At 46.7% G+C, this 18,883-nt stretch overlaps 1 protein-coding gene across 3 annotated transcripts in view; it reads left to right on the forward strand.

Annotated features, from left to right (window-relative positions):
- NHERF4 (NHERF family PDZ scaffold protein 4) overlaps positions 1-18,883 on the forward strand; it is a 110,818-nt gene that overhangs the window by 66,193 nt on the left and 25,742 nt on the right. For all 3 annotated transcript variants that reach the window (XM_069741198.1, XM_069741201.1, XM_069741199.1), the window contains exon 5: positions 18,210-18,411. In XM_069741198.1, coding sequence (XP_069597299.1) covers positions 18,210-18,411 — 202 coding nt within the window. The remainder of the gene's footprint in view (positions 1-18,209; positions 18,412-18,883) is intronic.

Raw genomic sequence — 18,883 nt, forward strand, 5'->3', positions numbered from 1 at the left:
GGCCACCGCTATCAGAGGCTTATCTACAGTATTCTGTAAGGCTGTAGATAAGCCCCCGGTGTAACCTGAAAGTTAAGAAAAACAAGTTAGATTATACTCACCCAGGGGCGGTCCTGGTGCAGTCCGATGGGCGTCGTGGTCCGGGTCCGGGGCCTCCCATCTTCATACGATGACATCCTCTTCTTTGCTTCCTTCCATGGCTTCTGCACAGGCATACTTTATCTGCCCTGTTGAGAGCAGTGTAAAGTACTGCAGTGCGCAGGCGCTGGGCCTCTCTGACCTTTCCCGGCGCCTGTGCACTTCATGTCTTTGCTCTTTTTTTTATCTGAGCATGCTCTGATTTTTTTAGGATACTTTAGCCAGCCCCCCTAGTCAGATCCGTTGAAAAAAATGGATCCATCGCATCAGTTTTTTACAATCTGACGGATCCGTCGAGCCAAAACCCTGGAAATGTGGAACTCGGGATTATCATCAACAAGGACCGGAGATGGAGGTGAAGGGGACCGATTGGATGACGCCACAACCTTTTTGAGTAAGGAGCGATGAAAGACATTATGGATCTTAAATGACTGAGGCAAAGCCAGCCGAAAAGCAACGGAATTCACGACGGCCACAATCCTATAAGGGCCAATGAACTTAGGGCCCAATTTCCACGAGGGAACTCTCAGCTTAATATTTTTCGAGGACAACCAAACCCAATCCCACACACAGGTCCGGACCTTCCACACGTCTCCGATCAGCCGCATTCTTATACCTGGAACCCATCCTCTTTAATTTATCAAGAACCCCTTGCCATACGGACGTGATGGATGAAGAAAACCTCTCCTCTTCAGGAACACCTGAGGAATCCCTCCTATTAAATGAACTAGATTGAGGATGAAAACCATATGCCCCGAAAAACGGGGACTTACCAGTAGACTCATGAGTACGATTGTTTATAGCAAATTCTGCTAGCGGTAAGTATTTAACCCAGTCCTCCTGATTCTCTGAGATGAAACAGCTGAGATAAGTCTCAAGATTTTGATTTACGCGTTCAGTCTGACCATTGGATTGAGGATGAAAAGCTGAAGAAAACGACAAATGAGTCCCCAGCCGGCTGCAGAAAGCCCTCCAAAACTTAGAAATAAACTGCACCCCCCGGTCTGAGACAATATCTGAAGGAATACCATGCAGTCTCACAACCTCATTGATAAAGACCTGTGCCAGTCTTAGCATTTGGTAATGCGGGGAGCGCAATGAAATGAGACATCTTGCTAAATCTATCAACTACGACTAAAATAACTGTATTACCCTCCGAAACCGGTAAGTCAGTGATGAAGTCTATTGAGAAATGAGTCCAAGGTCTATTGGGAATCTCCAAAGGTTAGAGAGACCCAGACGGGCGAGAACGAGAGGACTTGGAATGCGCACACACACTGCAGGCAGCGACATATTCCTGTACATCATGTCTTACTCCAGACCACCAAAAACGCAGAGTGAGTAGGTCCGCGGTAACCTTACTTCCAAGGTGTCCGTCCAAAACCGAGTCATGATGCTCATTTATGACCCTGAGACGGAGATTAGCTGGAACAAAAAGTTTACCTAACGGACAGGCTGCTGGGGCGTCCCCCTGTGCCTCTACCACCTCTTTCTCAAGATCAGAATTAATTGCGGCGACAACTACACCCTTCTGCAGTATAGGACCTGATTCACAATTATCCCCACCCTCCGGGAAACAACGGGATAATGCATCAGCCTTGACATTCTTATTTCCTGGCCGGTACGTAATGTAGAAATTGAACCTGGCGAAGAACAGAGACCACCTTTTTTAATTCAAATAAATTTTTATTAATAATAACATTATAATTGACATGTTACATTCTTGTTTTCAATACAAAGTTTTTCCCCTCAAACAACCCCCCTCAATCCCAACGTCTCCCACCCCCTCCCAACAAGACAGCTCACCTTGTTTAACAATTCCATCATTAAAACTATAGAGTGACTAATCCTTCAGTTAAGATTGTAGGCCACATGTCACATTTTCATCAATTTAGGACTTTAATTCACTCAATTTCTATAATACCCCTATCCTATGGCAATCCACGGAGACCATAATTTATTGAACATTTCAATTTTCCCTCTTTTCTTATAAAACCCCTTTTCCAGTGCCAGGCCTTGCTTCACATACTGGAGGAATTCTCTTCTTGAAGGCGGTTGTTCCCTGATCCAATTTCGCGCTATTACCTTCCTGGCCATGTACAGCAATCTGGCAATAGCTATCTTCAGGTTGTTATCCACTCCAATCTCATCCACGCACCCCAACAAGCACACCACCGGGTCCCTTGGCACCGTGCATCCATATGCACCTTCCATACGACTCAAAACAACCAACCAAAAAGCAGCCAGTCTCGGACATGTCCACATCATATGAAAAATATCAGCATCTGTAGATTTATACCTCGGGCACTCAGAATCATCACGCAAACCTGCCCTATACAACACTTTCGGAAACCTGTAAACCCTGTGTATTACATAAAGCTGTGACAGCCTATACGGTTCACTCAGCAACAGCCGTGGGACCCATTCTAACACTGACTCCCAAGTCTCGTTCTTGATTGGGCCCAGATCCCTCTCCCACTTAGGTCTCGCCATTATTGGAAACCCTAAGAGGAAAGTGTACAACAGGTCTTTATACAGAGTAGAAATAACCCCCCCCAGTAGTCCCTTCATTACACACATACTCTAACACTATATCCCTTTGAATTCTAATACCTCTGTCCCTATTCTGAGCTCCAAAAGCATGTCTCATCCGCAAATACTGATATTCCCCCACAGGCCCGAGGTCAAATTCCGCCTGCAATTGGGAAAAGGATTTCAACTCATCCCGTTCAGTTATCTGATACACATATTCAATCCCCTTGGCCTGCCATTATGTTAGTACTCCCAATGCCCCAAACTCCTGTAAATTATTGTTATGCCATAACGGGGAGAATCTGGTCAAGCCCATAATCCCACATATATATATATATCAGCCTACCCCACAGCTTACATATCAATAACACAGTCGGATACAATTTCCCCAGAGCCCCCAGGGATCCATCCTCCAGACATTGTACCACTGGCCTTCTTTTTGTCACCTTTTCCATTAATTGCTGTACCGCCCCAGATGACCCTTCATGCGCCCAGCCCTTTAGATGCTGACTTTGGGCTGCAAGAAAATATATTTCAGGGTTAGGCAATGCCAAGCCCCCATCTTCCTTGGGTCGCTGAAGTGTCTCCAGTTTGATACGTGGATGTTGTCTCCCCCATATCAAATTCCTAAACAGAGAGTTAATCTGCCTAAATTTCCCGCGCGGTATCCAAACTGGCGCATTATGAAGAATATATAGTATTTTCAGCATCAAAATCATTTTGATAAGATTCACCCTACCTACCACAGATAAATGCAGCTTAAGCCAAGCATCCACTTTTGCCTTAAGAACGCCTAAGATCGGAGTCAGGTTCCTATGTATGTAATCCGTAACAGGCATAGATACCCATATCCCAAGATATTTAAATTGGCTTACCACCTTCAGTCGCCCATCCTCCAGCGGCTCACTGCCCTCCTCCCCAGCGTCATCTACTTTAAACAAGATAGACTTACTCCAGTTTATCGTTAGTCCCGACACTGAGCCGAATCGTTTAATAATCCCAATGGCCCCCTACAAGGAAGTAACCGAGTCAGCCAGAAATAGCAGAATGTCATCCGCATACAGCGCCACCCTTTCTTCAGTCATCCCATATTTAAACCCAGACACCTCATCAGACCGTCGAAGCTTAGCAGCCAGTGGTTCCACGGCCATAGCAAACAAAAGAGGAGAGAGCGGACACCCCTGCCTCATCCCTCTAGCTAATTGTATAGTCCATGATAACTCCCCGTTCACCCTGACCCTGGCCATCGGCATTGAGTACATCAGCCGAATCCAAGACACAAACTGAGGGCCAAACCCCATACTCCATAACACCTGCCAGAGATATCCCCACTTCACACTATCGAACATCTTATGGGTGTCTAAAGATGCAATAACTCTCTGGCCACAGTTGTCTGATTTAAGCTGCAGATTCATAAATAGCCTCCGTAGGTTGATCGCAGTGGACCTATTAGGCATAAAGCCAGATTGGTCTGGGTGTACCAGGCCGGAGATGACACTCGTCAACCTCATCGCCAACACCTTAGCCAGAAGTTTGACATCTATAGTGAGCAAGGAGATTGGCCGGTATGAATCCGGCTGTTTCAAGTCTTTCCCCTCCTTAGGAATCACCGCTATTATGGCCTCTCTCATGGATGCCAGCAGACACTCCCTCTACTCCTAGCCTCCTCCAGGACCGCCTTTAATCTAGGGATCAGCACTTCCCCCATATGTTTATAAATTTCGGCAGGAAATCCATCTACACCAGGCGCCTTTCCATTAGCCATCGTATCCAACAGACGATTACCCAGCGCCAAATCAATCCTGGACAAAGTACCGTGAGCTGGCGAGTAACATGAATACCCCCTTTCCCCAATATGTCTAACTTTCCATAGATCAATCATACCTACTTCTCGAACATAAGTCCCAAACGTAGTAATGTGTCCCACTGTCCTATTCTGGGAGTTTTTATTTTTATCCTAAAAGTCATCACATATATTATTAAGATCACCAATAATTAGAAATGGTAACGGACCCCATCGCTCCACCCTCTCCAGCATCTCTCTAATTTTCTTACTTGAGTATGGGGGCGGAATATACATTGCCGCTATACACATCAACACTCCATTTATTTTACATTGCACCACCACATACTGACCATCCACATCCTCCTGTACCATTACCTCTTCATACTGCACTCCCACAGGTACTAGCACCGACACACCCCTAGAGTACGTAGAGAAAGTAGAATGATATGCCCTCTGTATCCAGCACCTATTCAATACATCCACCTTTTCCAGCACTAAATGTGTCTCCAGCAGACATATCATTGAGACCCTCTGTTCTCGAACATACTGCAGACTTGCCGCCCGCCGGGTTTTATCCGCCAGACCTCTTACATTCCAACTCAATATTTTAATGCGATCCCCCATCATGTGGCTCATCATCCTTCATAGTATCCAGTTTCTCAAGTATGAGCTGTCCAAACCCTCCCACCCCCTACTTGCCCCCCTAACCCACCCAATACAACACATTCTACCTCTTATCAAGAGTGGGGCTCCACCGCCCACTGCGAACACTCTCCCTTACTTAACCCTCTCCATTCACGTCCCGCTGCCGTAACAATCAGAATTTCCCACAACTTTTGTTTTATCCTAACATTCCAACTTATATAAACATGTAGAAAAATTACCAAACCAATTTACAGTATCCGGCATAACCCTCCTCCCCCATACTTAGTAGACGGTACTGCCCCCTCCGGCCAATCACTCAATATGGCCCAGCCAAACCCTCAGCAGTTGCTCAACTCTTTAATCAATGTGCTAACAAGCGCAGATCCCTCTTCCAGCGACAGAGAAAACAATTCCCATCTGGATCTCGCCGAAATGTGAGTCACCCTTTCCCTTAAGTTTTTTCTCGTTCGTATCAATCCACTGGGTAGCGTCCTCTGGTGTCAGAAAAAAATGGGTCTTATTAAAAGCCACCAGTCTCAACTTTGCGGGGAACAACACAGAGTACTGCACTCCCAGCTCCCTCAGTCGTCGCTTGACCCCAGTAAACTTCAGCCATTGCTTCTGAACCGCAGCGGAATAATCCAGGTAAATGGCGATTTTTTGACCTCCAGCCGTCAGATCCTCCATCTCTCTAGCCTTTCTGAGGATAATGTCTCTGTCCCTGTAGTTCAGTATTTTGGCAAGCATGGTACGGGGATTCGCTCCTGGGGCAGGGGGCTGCGGCGGGACCCTATGAGCCCTTTCAACAGCAAAAACTTTTGTCAGTACCGTGTTCCCAATTTTCTCCAGCAGCCAGTTTTCAACAAACTCTGTGGGGTTTCTCCCCTCAGTCTTTTCAGGCAGCCCCACTATACGCATATTATTCCTTCTGGATCTATTTTCCAGATCCTCATTTTTGGCAGCGAGCTCGGCTATTGCTTGGGCGAATTTCTTCTCCGCTTTTTGTAATTTAACTATGTGGTCTTCTGCCGTGCTCTCCCTCTCCTCCACTGCTCCCATACGTTTGTCCATCTTTTGCAGGGCTGCATTAATCTGTGCCGTGTCCCCTTTAACCTCCTGCATCTGCAGGGCCAGGGAATTCAGGGATTGCTGGCACGAGGAGATCAGCGTAACAACATCTCTAAAGGTACCGTCACACTAGACGATATCGCTAGCGATCCGTGACGTTGCAGCGTCCTCGCTAGCGATATCGTCCAGTGTGACAGGCAGCAGCGATCAGGCCCCTGCTGTGCTGTCGCTGGTCGGGGAAGAAAGTCCAGAACTTTGTTTCGTCGCTGGACTCCCCGTAGACATCGCTGAATCGGCGTGTGTGACACCGATTCAGCAATGTCTTCGCTGGTAACCAGGGTAAACATCGGGTTACTAAGCGCAGGGCCGCGCTTAGTAACCCGATGTTTACCCTGGTTACCATCGTTAAAGTAAAAAAAAACAACCGCTACATACTTACCTACCGCTATCTGTCCTCGGCGCTCTGCTTCTCTGGTCTGGCTGTGAGCACAGCGGCCGGAAACCAGAGCGGTGACGTCACCGCTCTGCTTTCTGGCTGCCCGGCGCTCACAGCCCGACCAGAGAAGCAGAGCGCCGAGGACAGACAGCGGTAGGTAAGTATGTAGCGTTTGTTTTTTTACTTTTAGGATGGTAACCAGGGTAAACATCGGGTTACTAAGCGCGGCGCTGGCTCCTGCATCTTCAGTTCCTGCGCCTTTCTGCCGCCGCCTGGTCATTGCCTCTGATGCTGGTAACGCCGCTCAGCACCGCTGTGCTCTCCAGACCGTCAGCCAGCCGGTATGTGGCAAGAAATTCCGAAAATCGGCGTTTAAACAGGATCTTTATCTCTCTGGCAGCAGGAACGCTCTTCCCTGCGTCCGCTCACATGGCCAGCTAGGATACGCCCCCAACAGAGACCACCTTGCCTGCCTAGGTGTAAGACGCTTTGCAGATTCTATATATAACAGATTTTTGTGATCTGTGATCACCATGACAGGGTGAAGTGCTCCCTCCAAAAAATGACGTCATTCCTCAAATGCCCATTTAATTGCCAACAGCTCCCTGTTACTAATGTCATAATTCTTCTCCGTAGGAGATAATTTTCTCGAGAAAAATGCACACGGACGCCACTTACTCGGAGAAATCCCCTGAGACAATACAGCTCCTACACCTACCTCAGAGGCATCCACCTCTACCACAAATGGCTGCGTGATGTCAGGCTGTATTAATATGGGTGCAGTGGAAAAACACTTTTTCAAAGTTTCAAAAGCTTTACTGGCCGCACTGGACCATACGGAGAAATCCGTGCCTCTCTTAGTCATGTCTGTCAATGGTTTGGCTACCACTAAAAAGTCTTTAATAAATCTGCGATAGAAATTTGCAAAACCTAAAAACCTCTGTAAAGCCTTAAGGTCCTCAGGACGATCCCACTCCAAGACCGCCCTGACCTTAGCCGGATCCATACGAAAACCTGTGGAGGATAAGAAATAACCCAGAAACGGAATCTCTTTGACCGTGAACATGCATTTCTCAAGTTTGGCAAACAGTTTATTGTCCCTGAGTACCTGAAGGACCTGCCGTACATGATCCTGATGAGACTCGAGGTCAGGGGAATAAATTAAGATGTCATCGAGATATACCACCACAAACCTACCTATGAAGTGACTAAGTATATCATTGACAAAGTGTTGAAACACAGCAGGAGCATTACTTAACCCAAAAGGCATAACCAAGTTCTCGTAATGTCCCTCTGGAGTATTAAACACTGTCTTCCATTCATCCCCTCCTTCATCCGAATGAGATTATATGCCCCCCTGAGGTCTAATTTGGAGAATCATTTAGCTCCCACACTTTGGTTAAAGAGGTCCGGAATAAGAGGGAGCGGAAAAGAATCCCGGACCATAATCTGATTTAATTTACGGAAGTCTAAGCATGGGCGTAAACCCCTGTCCTTCTTTACAAAGAAGAACCCGGCAGCAATGGGTGATGATGAGGGTCTGATATGACCCTTGGCCAGACTCTCCGTGATATAGTCCTTCATGGCCTGTCTCTCTGGAGCAGAGATGTTGTACAGCCTACTCTTAGGCAGTTTAGCACCAGGAATGAGACGTATGGTGCAATCATAAGGACGGTGTGGAGGTAGCTCTCGACTCCCCTCCTCAGAGAATACATCCTCAAAATCTGAGATGAACTCTGGCAAAACCTGAGAACTCAATCCGACCAGCCGAGTACCCAGGCAATGTTCCTGACAAAACTCACTCCATCTAGTAATCTCCCGAGTCTGCCAGTCTAACACCGGGTTGTGTAACGTCAGCCATGGTAAACCGAGAACTACAGGTGACGGCAAACCCCCCAACACATAACAATCTAATGACTCAGAGTGTTACGCCCCTATTTGTAGGCTCACCCCACGGACGATCTGAGTGAAAGTCCCCTGGCTCAAAGGTGCAGAATCAATGGCCATGTGCCTGAACAAACCCAGCATCAATTAAATTAAACCCTGCCCCAGAGTCCAGAAAGGCAGAGATATTGAACCTATTTTCACCAAGACGAATCTCGGCTGGTAGGAAAAATTGAGGTTTACCTAAGGAGGAAATTAGTACACCCGAGTTGCCAACCTCTCCGCAACCCAGGCTCAATAGTTTTCCGGCGGTTGTCTTCTAGAAAGACACACATTCACATAATGACCCCTTCTGCCACAAAAAAACATGCACCTTCCTTACGCCGTACTACTGCAGCCCCCTTAGAACGAGAAGTGCCACCCAACTGCATAGGTTCTCCTAGAGACTCAGATTCTGGTGAGTCCAAATCTGAATTACCTTTGAATAGCGGCGATTCATTAAGTCTCTGGCGCAGGCGGCGGTCCACACGGATCGCAAGAGACATAGCTGCCTCCAGTGTGGTTGGTGTCTCCTGTAGGGCGAAGGCATCTTTTATTTTATCAGATAGGCCCTGATAAAATTGACTGCGGAGTGTAGGGTCATTCCACAATGTGTCAGTAGCCCATCTCCGAAACTCAGAGCAATACTCCTCTACTGGCCGGTCTCCCTGTGTAAGATGGTGTATTGTGGACTCAGCGAGGGAGACGCGGTCAGGATCATCATACACCTGACCTAAGGCTTGAAAAAACTCCTCCACAGTCCGTAACGGCAAAGCGTCAGCGGGAAGTGAAAATGCCCAGGCCTGAGGGTCACCTTGTAGGAGCGATACTATAATTCCAACCGTCTGCTCCTCTGAATCTGAAGTGTGAGGACGCAACATAAAATACAATTTACAGGCCTCCCTGAATGTAACAAATTTGTCACGTCCCCCTGAGAACCTGTCAGGTAACGCAATTTTCGGCTCCAGTGAAGCTTGTGGAGGTGTAGCAACCCCTGCAGTGGCCACTGGAGTGCGCTGCACAACCGCCGAGCGGAGGTCAGCCACCTCTAGACTGAGTTGCTGCATTTGTCCAGCTAAAGCAGCAATGGGGTCCATATTGGACCAAGAAAATTTTTTAAGGTCAGTGATACTTTCACGCTGTAAGCAGCATTAAAGGGGCAGGACGGCGTACTGGGACCCGTGTTGTGAATTCAGCTTTTGGGCTCGCTCCGGTGGTTGTAGAGGGTAATGCAGTTGTGCCTGGACTACAGGAGTGGACAGATGTATCTACTAATTGCAAAACTGACTGGGGTATATAGCTTTGCTGGATCCTTTAGTCAGTGCCAGTTGTCCATTGTTCTTGAAGGATTCACTTCCCTGCTGGTCTCTCCAGTTTGCTGTGTTTTTCTACAAAGATAAGTCCTGGCTTTGTTTTTGCTGTCCACCTGCTGTGGACCTTACAGTTCTGTGCATTTTCATGTTTGTGTCTTGTCCAGCTTGGTCTGTGAAGGATTTTTTGCAGCCTAGCTATTTCTCTGGAGATGCAGATATACCCCCCATGTCTTTAGTCAGATGTGGTGATCCGTATTTTCTGCGGTGGATATTTTCTAGTGTTTTTTATACTGACCGCACAGTACTCTGTTCTATTCTTTCTTTTTAGCTAGTGTGGCCTCCTATGCTAAAATCTGATTTCATATCTGCGTATGTTGTTTCCCTCTCCTCTCACAGTCAATATTTGTGGGGGGCTATCTATCCTTTGGGGATTTTCTCTGAGGCAAGATAGGTTTCCTGCTTCTGTCTTTAGGGGTAGTTAGATCTTAGGCTGTGTCGAGGGGTCTAGGGAGTGTTAGGTACCCCCCACGGCTACTTGTAGTTGCGCTGCTAGGTTCAGGCTTTGCGGTCAGTACAGGGACCACCTTCTCCAGAGTCCGTCTCATGCTGCTCCTAGGCCACCAGATCATAACAGACCCGCACCTGTCCCTACCACTTTAATGGGGCCCTGGCTTTCCCTTATCTCGGGGGTACCTATGATGGTTAGGAGGCCCGAGCCGCCAGCTTATCCCTGTCTCCTGTGCAGTCCCCATCAGTGGCCCCCTCTCCCCCCAAAGGAGGTGGACTGCACCAGTGTAATAATGCAACAAATAACAGGGTATACAGACAAGGTAACTAAAAGTCTCAAACTCACCAAATGCTCACACAACCACAGAGAAAACACAGAGAAGGGAAGAGAAGGAATAAACTGGGAAGGAAAACAGGTTAAACATGCAACCAAAACAGCAGACACCAATCTCTGTAAATAAACCACCAACACTACGCTCCTTCAACCTCCAAGCCAGGCAGTAGAACTGATCACTTACAATAGCTGAAGTCAGGACTGGGTCTATATAGAGGATCAAATTACAAAATCCACTTCAGCTGAGAAAGACCCAGCTCTCAGCAACTCAGCAATAAGGTTAACTCCTGCACTGCTGGCACAAAGCAGCCAGGTCAGAATATAGGTGAAGAGCTTCTGTTCACTGTGTGTGAACAAGGCCCAGAGCGCTGCGGTTCTCTGGAACCTCTCTGTCGCGGTAGCCCCGTGACAGCTAGATAGCTTAAAAGCCGGTAATTCAATTGCCGGCTTTTCCTATCTCCTTCACAAACCCGACGTGATATGAGACATGGTTTACATACAGTAAACATCTCATATCCCTTTTTTTGCATATTCCACACTGCTAATGTTAGTAGTGTGTATGTGCAAAATTTGGGTGCTCTAGCTATTAAATTAAAGGGTTAAATCGAGGAAAAAATTGGCGTGGGCTCCCGCGCAATTTTCTCTGCCAGAATGATAAAGTCAGTGACTGAGGGCAGATATTAATAGCCTGGAGAGGGTGGACTACACAGATGCCACTTCAGTCACTACTCCAGTTACCCATTTGCTACAGAATCAAATATAAACTCATCATGCAACAAATAACAGCAGCAAAGCTCTCCACAGTTCTGCCCCATCCTATATCTCCTCTCTCTTTTCTGTCTATTGCCCTATGTGTGCCCTCCATTCTGCAACTGATCTAAGACTAACATCATACATAATTCAAACCTCGCACATCTGTCTCTCGTGCTGCGCCAGTCTACTGGAATGCACTACCCCAAATGATCCGACTGACACCTAGCCCCCATGTTTTTAAGCATGCTTTAAAAACACATCTTTTTAGGAAAGCTTATCACTAGTGATGAGCGAGTATGCTCGTTGCTTGTGTAAAATGGTGATTTTTTTTTCTATCATAAACAGTGTTGATACAGTAACTGTGTTCAGCCACCGGAGGTCACACTTGAGTAATAGACAGGATAATTACAATGTTGTTGCAGTAATTTTGTTCAGCCACCGGAGGTCACCCATGAGTTAAAGACAAGATGATTCTGGAAACAGGACAGTTACCTCAGAGTTTCTGGGCGTTTGAGAAGAAGCAGCGCGGTGATGGAGAGTGGAGAATCCAGATCTTGAGGCATTCCTGTTTTGGGACTGTGTGATTTCAAGAAAGCTATTCTTGTGAGTAAACAGAGAAGTGTGACCAGTCACCAACTGTGTAGTTAGCTAGGGATACCTAGATAGGAATCACAGCCTAATTAAGGACAGTCTTGTATTAAGAATTGCATGATAACTAATAGACACTGTGTGGATTCCTGCGCTTCACGATTCTGGCTGTGGGATATTCCTGGAATTATTTGTGAACTTTGTCTGGATCTGCATCAGAAGATATGGTGGCTCAAATACCTATTTAATCCGCTGCTGGACGTCTGTATAACAAATTCAGTGATTTACCGTTGAAGCATATATTGCAAAAGAGTACACTCTGAGCACTCAACAATCAGACAGTGCACTGCGTATACACTGAGTGTATACTGTGATATATATATATAGATATAGATATATCTATATATATATATATATATATATATATATATATATATATATATTGGGAAAAACTGGGTACCCGTGATTTATTGTAAATTAGGCGGGTGTAAGATTGTATTCCTGAGGGGACCACGTGTCACAGGCACAGTATAACCCTGTGCAGGCCCATTACAGTTAAGGGAGGGAGTGGTATAGTTGTGGGGTAGTCTGATTCCTGTCTGTGAAGCTGGCACTTGGGGTCTCTCAGGCTGCATAAGGCTACTTTCACACTAGCGTCATACTCGGCCCGTTGTAGTGCGTCGGGCCGACGTACCGACGCTAGCAGTGATGCGCCGCACAACGGGGGCAGCGTATTCATTTTTCCAGCGCAACCGCTGCACCATTGTGAGTTGCTAGGAGGTGGGGGCGGAGTTCCGTCCGCGCATGCGTGGCCAGAAATGGCGGACCGTTGGCAGCAAAAAAAGTTACATGTAACGTTTTTTGCTCCCAGCGGTTCGCCACAACACGGCGCAACCGTCGCACGACGGTTGCGACGTGTGTCAATGCGTCACAATGCGACACTAATGTTAGTCTATGGGGAAAAACGCATCCTGCAGACAACTTTGCAGGATGCATTTTTTCCCCTAAATGACGCATTGCGACGTATTGAAAACGACGCTAGTGTGAAAGTAGCCTAACTTGTATTCTGTGAGTTGTGGCTGCTGTGGCCCATATTGTGCTGGGAGAGAAAATTCTGTCATTTTTTGCATAAGTTATAAAGATAAGTTGGTTTAATATCATATTGTCATTCATAGCAGCGCCGTATTCTGTTCTTAAGCAGCGACCGGCATAACTGTCATTACACTTGGGTGGTCTCCGAGTATTTATGACTGCTCGGAGGTTTAGTTTTCATCACCACAGCTGAATGATTTATAGCTACTAGCCAGGCTGAGTACATGTGGGGGTTGCCTGGTTGCTAGGGAATCCCCACATGTAATCAAGCTGTCTAGTAACCGCAAATAATGTAGCTGCTGCAAGGAAAACTAAATCTCCGAGCAGTCATAAATACTCAGAGACCACCCGAACGTGCTTGGGAAAACCCGAACAACTGGCACACTCTCTCATCACTACTTATCACCTCAACTCACTAACCTAAAGGTACCGTCACACTTAGCGACGCTGCAGCGATACCGACAACGATCCGGATCGCTGCAGCGTCGCTGTTTGGTCGCTGGAGAGCTGTCACACAGACAGCTCTCCAGCGACCAACGATGCTGGTAACCAGGGTAAACATCGGGTAACTAAGCGCAGGGCCGCGCTTAGTAACCCGATGTTTACCCTGGCTACCATCCTAAAAGTAAAAAAAAACAAACACTACATACTTACCTACAGCCGTCTGTCCTCCAGCGCTGTGCTCTGCACTCCTCCTGTACTGGCTGTGAGCACAGCGGCCGGAAAGCAGAGCGGTGACGTCACCGCTCTGCTTTCCGGCTGACCGACGCTCACAGCCAGAGCAGGAGGAGTGCAGAGCACAGCGCCGGGGACAGACAGCGGTAGGTAAGTATGTAGTGTTTGTTTTTTTTTTACTTTTAGGATGGTAACCAGGGTAAACATCGGGTTACTAAGCGCGGCCCTGCGCTTAGTTACCCGATGTTTACCCTGGTTACCAGTGAAGACATCGCTGAATCGGTGTCACACACGCCGATTCAGCGATGTCTGCGGGGAGTCCATCGACCAAATAAAGTTCTGGACTTTCTTCCCCGACCAGCGACAGCACAGCAGGGGCCTGATCGCTGCTGCCTGTCACACTGGACGATATCGCTAGCGAGGACGCTGCAACGTCATGGATCGCTAGCGATATCGTCTAGTGTGACGGTACCTTAATGCTCCCATGTTGCCTCTTTGTAAGTGTTAATCATAATCAGCTCTTTCCTATTCATTTGTCTCCACGTCCTCCATGCATCCAATACCACTTGGTAACTGCACTTATACAGATCCTGGCTGGTGGCTAATTTACAACAGTTCTGCAAAGATGAGTGGGCCAAAATTCCTCCAGAGCATTGTAAAAGATTAATTGCTAGTTATCGCAAAAGCTTCATTGCATTTGTTGCTTCTAAGGGAGGCCATGCAAATTATTAGGTTTAGGAGCTATCACTTTTTCACACAGGGCACTGTAGGTTTGGATTTCTTTTTCCCTTAATACTAAAGACCTTCACTTAAAAACTGCATTTTGTGTTCACTTGTGTTTTCTTTGTCTAATATCCAAATTTCTTTGGTGATCTGAAAACATTTAAGTGTGACTAACATGCAAAAGAATAGGAAATCCGGAATTAGGCGAACACTTTTTAGCACAACTGTACATTGTGATGCTAGTGAGTTGCCTGCCAGGACCGTAGGGATACTCGGTACCAGGTATGGCCGCAGTTAAAGGGGTGGTCACGGTGGCAGCGACCTGATCCGTGGCCCTGGGTGCTCAAGTAAAGGGTGTAAGTTCTTTTAAAGGAGTAGTAATGAAGTTTGTGTTTGTGATGCCACCTGTGGTTCTCGGTAAGAGGGGACTGACTCTGCTTAAATGAATCCACAGATAGATGGTGACGCTTCCTACAGGTGAAGCAGGGTCCCCAGGGCTCCCAGTGTAGTGGGCAAGGATGGTGGGTTGCCGGTAAATAATAGGACACAGGGTTGCAGTCTTTACCTGGTTTACTGTTGTTGTAGTCAGTCTCAGTCCAAGGAACCAGCAACAGGTGTAGATGGAGTCCAGGCAGCCTGAAGACAGGTGGAAACCCCTTTGACAGGTCAGGTTGGGAGCCTTCCACTTTGCACTGATTATTAGTCCCTTGCTGCCTGTAGTGTCCTGACAAGGTCCTTGTTCTCTCCTGTCCTGGGACAGTACCTGCACGGTAGGCAACTTGAGCCGTTTCTCTGAGGTCTCTTTATATGGTGACTCCAGGCTCTGCAATGCTGCTGTACCTCAGGTTTTATGTGGGCAGGTTACTTTCAGTTCTCTGCCCTCCGATCCGCTGTGGGACTTGGAGTTCCACACAGCCGCAGGCTCCCGGTGCCCGGTTTCTGCGCTCAGCTTTGAGGGGCCCAACTGCAGCCTCCTCAAGCTCCTCTGTTCCTCTCTGCTCCTTCACTGTCTCTTGTCTCTACCAGACTCTTTAACCCCTCCTCCAGACCAGGATGAATATATCAGGGAATCTCCCCTTAAACCGGGTTTAGACCTCCCCCTTCTAGCCTGTAGTCAGAATATGTTGCATGTAAGATTACCTGACAAAGGGATCCCTCCTGTTTCCAGGATGGCATTACCCTCCCGGTAAGGAGAGAGGAAGGCAGCACCACTGTGGTATCCAAACTCCTGGGTTGCCACAATAGTCACTTCTCACATCCAAGCCGTGAGTTAGATTAGTCAAGGAGTTCAAGGTCAGAAGCCAGGCGGGTACACAGTAAACAGAAGGAAGAGAAAAAAGTGTGGTCTGATAAATTTCCGTGGTCGGAATACCAGAAGGATAAGGGTAAGTTTAGACAGGGCGTTTTTGCTGCATTTTTTTTTCTGCAGCAAAACCTGATCATCTTGGCAGGAAAGAAGCTGCGCCAAAAATGCAGGTTTAGGTGCGTTTTTGTTGCTTTTTTTCATGCGTTTTTTTTTCTTTGTGCATGCCAATAAAGTTGAGTGCACACAGAGAAAAAACACAACTTCCTGTAGATAGATAAAATTAATAGATTGAATAGATAGATTGATAGAATAGAATAGAAACATTACCTGCGGTATCCTCTTTTCCGGCATTTTCCCACAGTGCAGAGGGTACCTCCGGTCAGGCTGTGAGGGAGCTCAGGCTCAGTGACGTCACCGCTAGTTACTGAGCCTGCACATGCTCCGTCTCATTAATTCCCCAGTAGCTGGCAGCCGGGAGCGTTCATATTAGCAGCACTCCTGGTTGTAAGCTTTATCTCCTCCAGATACTGCTTGTGACGCTCGTTATATTGGACTACGACGGATCAGGGAGTATACTTTTGATTTTTTTATTTTTATTACAGAAGAGGGCTTTGCTTTGGAATGGCAGGACAATAAAAAAAATGGTCAAAACTGTGTGTTGTTTTATTTCATTAAAAGACTTTTTTTTATACATGTGTGTGTTTATTTTACCCTTTAACTAGTATAGGATTAGTAATGGACAAGTGTCTTATTGACACCTCTCCATTACTAAGCCGGCTTAATGTCACCTTACAATAGCAAGGTGACATTATCACCTCATTACCTTGCTTGCCACTGCTACAGGGCAAGTGGGAAGAGTCGGGCAAAGCACCAGAATTGGCGGATCTAATAGATGTGCCTTTTCTGGGCAGCTGCGGGCTGCTATTTTTAGGCTGGGGGCCTATATCAATGGCCCCTTACCAGCCTGAGAATACCAGCCCCCAGCTGTGAGCTTTAGCAAGGCTGGTTGTCAAAAATGGGGGGGACCCCACGCCGTTTTTTTAAATTATTAATTTAAATAATTTTTAGAAAAAGCATGAAGACCCCTCTATTATTGATAACTAGCCTTGCTGAAGCTGGGGATTGCAGCCCCCAGCTGTGAGTTTTGTCTGGCTGGTTATCAAAATTAGGGGGGAACCCACGCCGTTTTGAAAAAAAAATTATTTATAGTGCAGAAGCGGCAGATGAAAACTCCCATCCGCCGCTCCTGCTCTCACTGTAAATAGCGGCTGTAGGTGTCGGATGATAGGATCAGTAGTCACATCAGCTGACACCAGTGATCAGAGGTGAAGTTTATATCTCCGATCACAGCTGAGCGCTCTCGCTGTCTTCTGACAACATGGGAGCCGCAGCTCTCTGATCGTCGGGGATGATTTCCCGCCAATCAAAAGCGGTGTTTGCCCCGCTGTCATGCATATGACAGAGTGGCAAACACTAATGTCGGACACCCCATTCAAGTGAATGGGGATCGGGTCCGCTCTGCTGGACGACAGTCTGCATGGACACTTCATGCAGCCTGCCATCTAGATGTAGCAGAACCAATTGTGACCACATCCTGGTCTCCTTGACTTTTCTGCAGTAAATACGCTGCAAGAAAAGTCAACCTTGCCTATTTGCAGCGTTTTTTTCACCATCCATTCAAGTCAATGGTGGAAAACACTGGAAAAACGCTGAAAGAAGTGCCCTATGTCAAAAAAACGCTGCAAAGCACAAAATACTGATCAAACAAAAACCCAATGTGTTTGTATGAGATTTCTGAAATCTCATAGGCTTTGCTGGTACTGTAAAAAGCAGCTGAAAATTAGCATAAAAAACGCAGCAAAAACAACGCAGCAAAAACGCCCTGTGTGAACTTACCCTAATGGATCAGAGCAGAAGGGGTTAAACAGACGGATGGTCAGAATGCATCCCAAGGTCAGGCAACAAAAGATCAATCATGCAGAACTCAAGGCACAGGAAGCACAAACCTCACTAGCAGTGAGACCACTGGCAGTGGTCTGGGAGAAACAGCGCAGTTAAGTAGCATGGCAATCACCTGGGATTATAAACACTTGGAGACAGCCGACGCCTCTCAGCGTCAGATTGGATAGTCCAGCTGTCTACACACTGACAGCTTTAGCACACCCCTGTACAATATTGGACGGTCGAGCTGTCAGTAACTGCACCCCAGACACACTGAGGGGTGGAACCATGACATATACTGTATATGTATTACTATTAGTGGGTCCAGCACCTGCTTAGCCCATATATTGGCCATAGTGGATTTTTTAGCTTCATATAATATTATGTCGTTATTCTGTTTGTGGTATGATTCCATGAAGTTCCCTTTCTTGAATTTTATATATCATCAGGTGGTCCAGAAGGTGAAAGCTAGTGGTCATCGCTTGTCACTAACAGTTCTTGATGAACCCAGCTATGAAAAGTTGCATGCTGATAGAATTTCACCATTGTCCCTCCTTACTAATAATATCCCGGAGTCATGTCCCAGACCCAAACTGTGCCTAGTACGGAATGAGGGAAAAGGCTTTGGGTTCACTGCCAGTGCTACAGGCGGTAAGCTATGACACTATTATGTACAATGCCCTTATGTATTATTCTTTATCCTGGTAACAGATTTCATAATATTATTTTTCTTACCAGTCTGAATAAAACCCAGTGAATCCTCCCTAATTTCTGCTAAAAACAGTCCGAATTACAGATTTGTGCCCTGATAATTCACTAACTTGGTTTTCAGTTATATGTAAATATATCCATTTTTAAAAAATTGGTCCCAAACGATTGAACTCATCTAAAATATTAATATCATATAGTACTCACCTTCCCCAGGTCCAGCACAGACTCTTCGCTGCTGTTTCTCAGTGTTTGGCTGCAGCAGTGCCATTCTGTGTCAACATCTCACATCACTGCTGCAGCCAATCACTAAGCTCAGTGGCTTGTACCATCTACATTGGCAGAGCTATTGAGCTGTGATTGGCTGCTGCAGTGATGTGAGCTGTCCACCGCTGCAGTCAAAATTCCAAAAACA

This window comes from Ranitomeya imitator, chromosome 10 (genome assembly GCF_032444005.1).
Source record: "Ranitomeya imitator isolate aRanImi1 chromosome 10, aRanImi1.pri, whole genome shotgun sequence".
NCBI classification, from domain to species: Eukaryota; Metazoa; Chordata; class Amphibia; order Anura; family Dendrobatidae; genus Ranitomeya; species Ranitomeya imitator.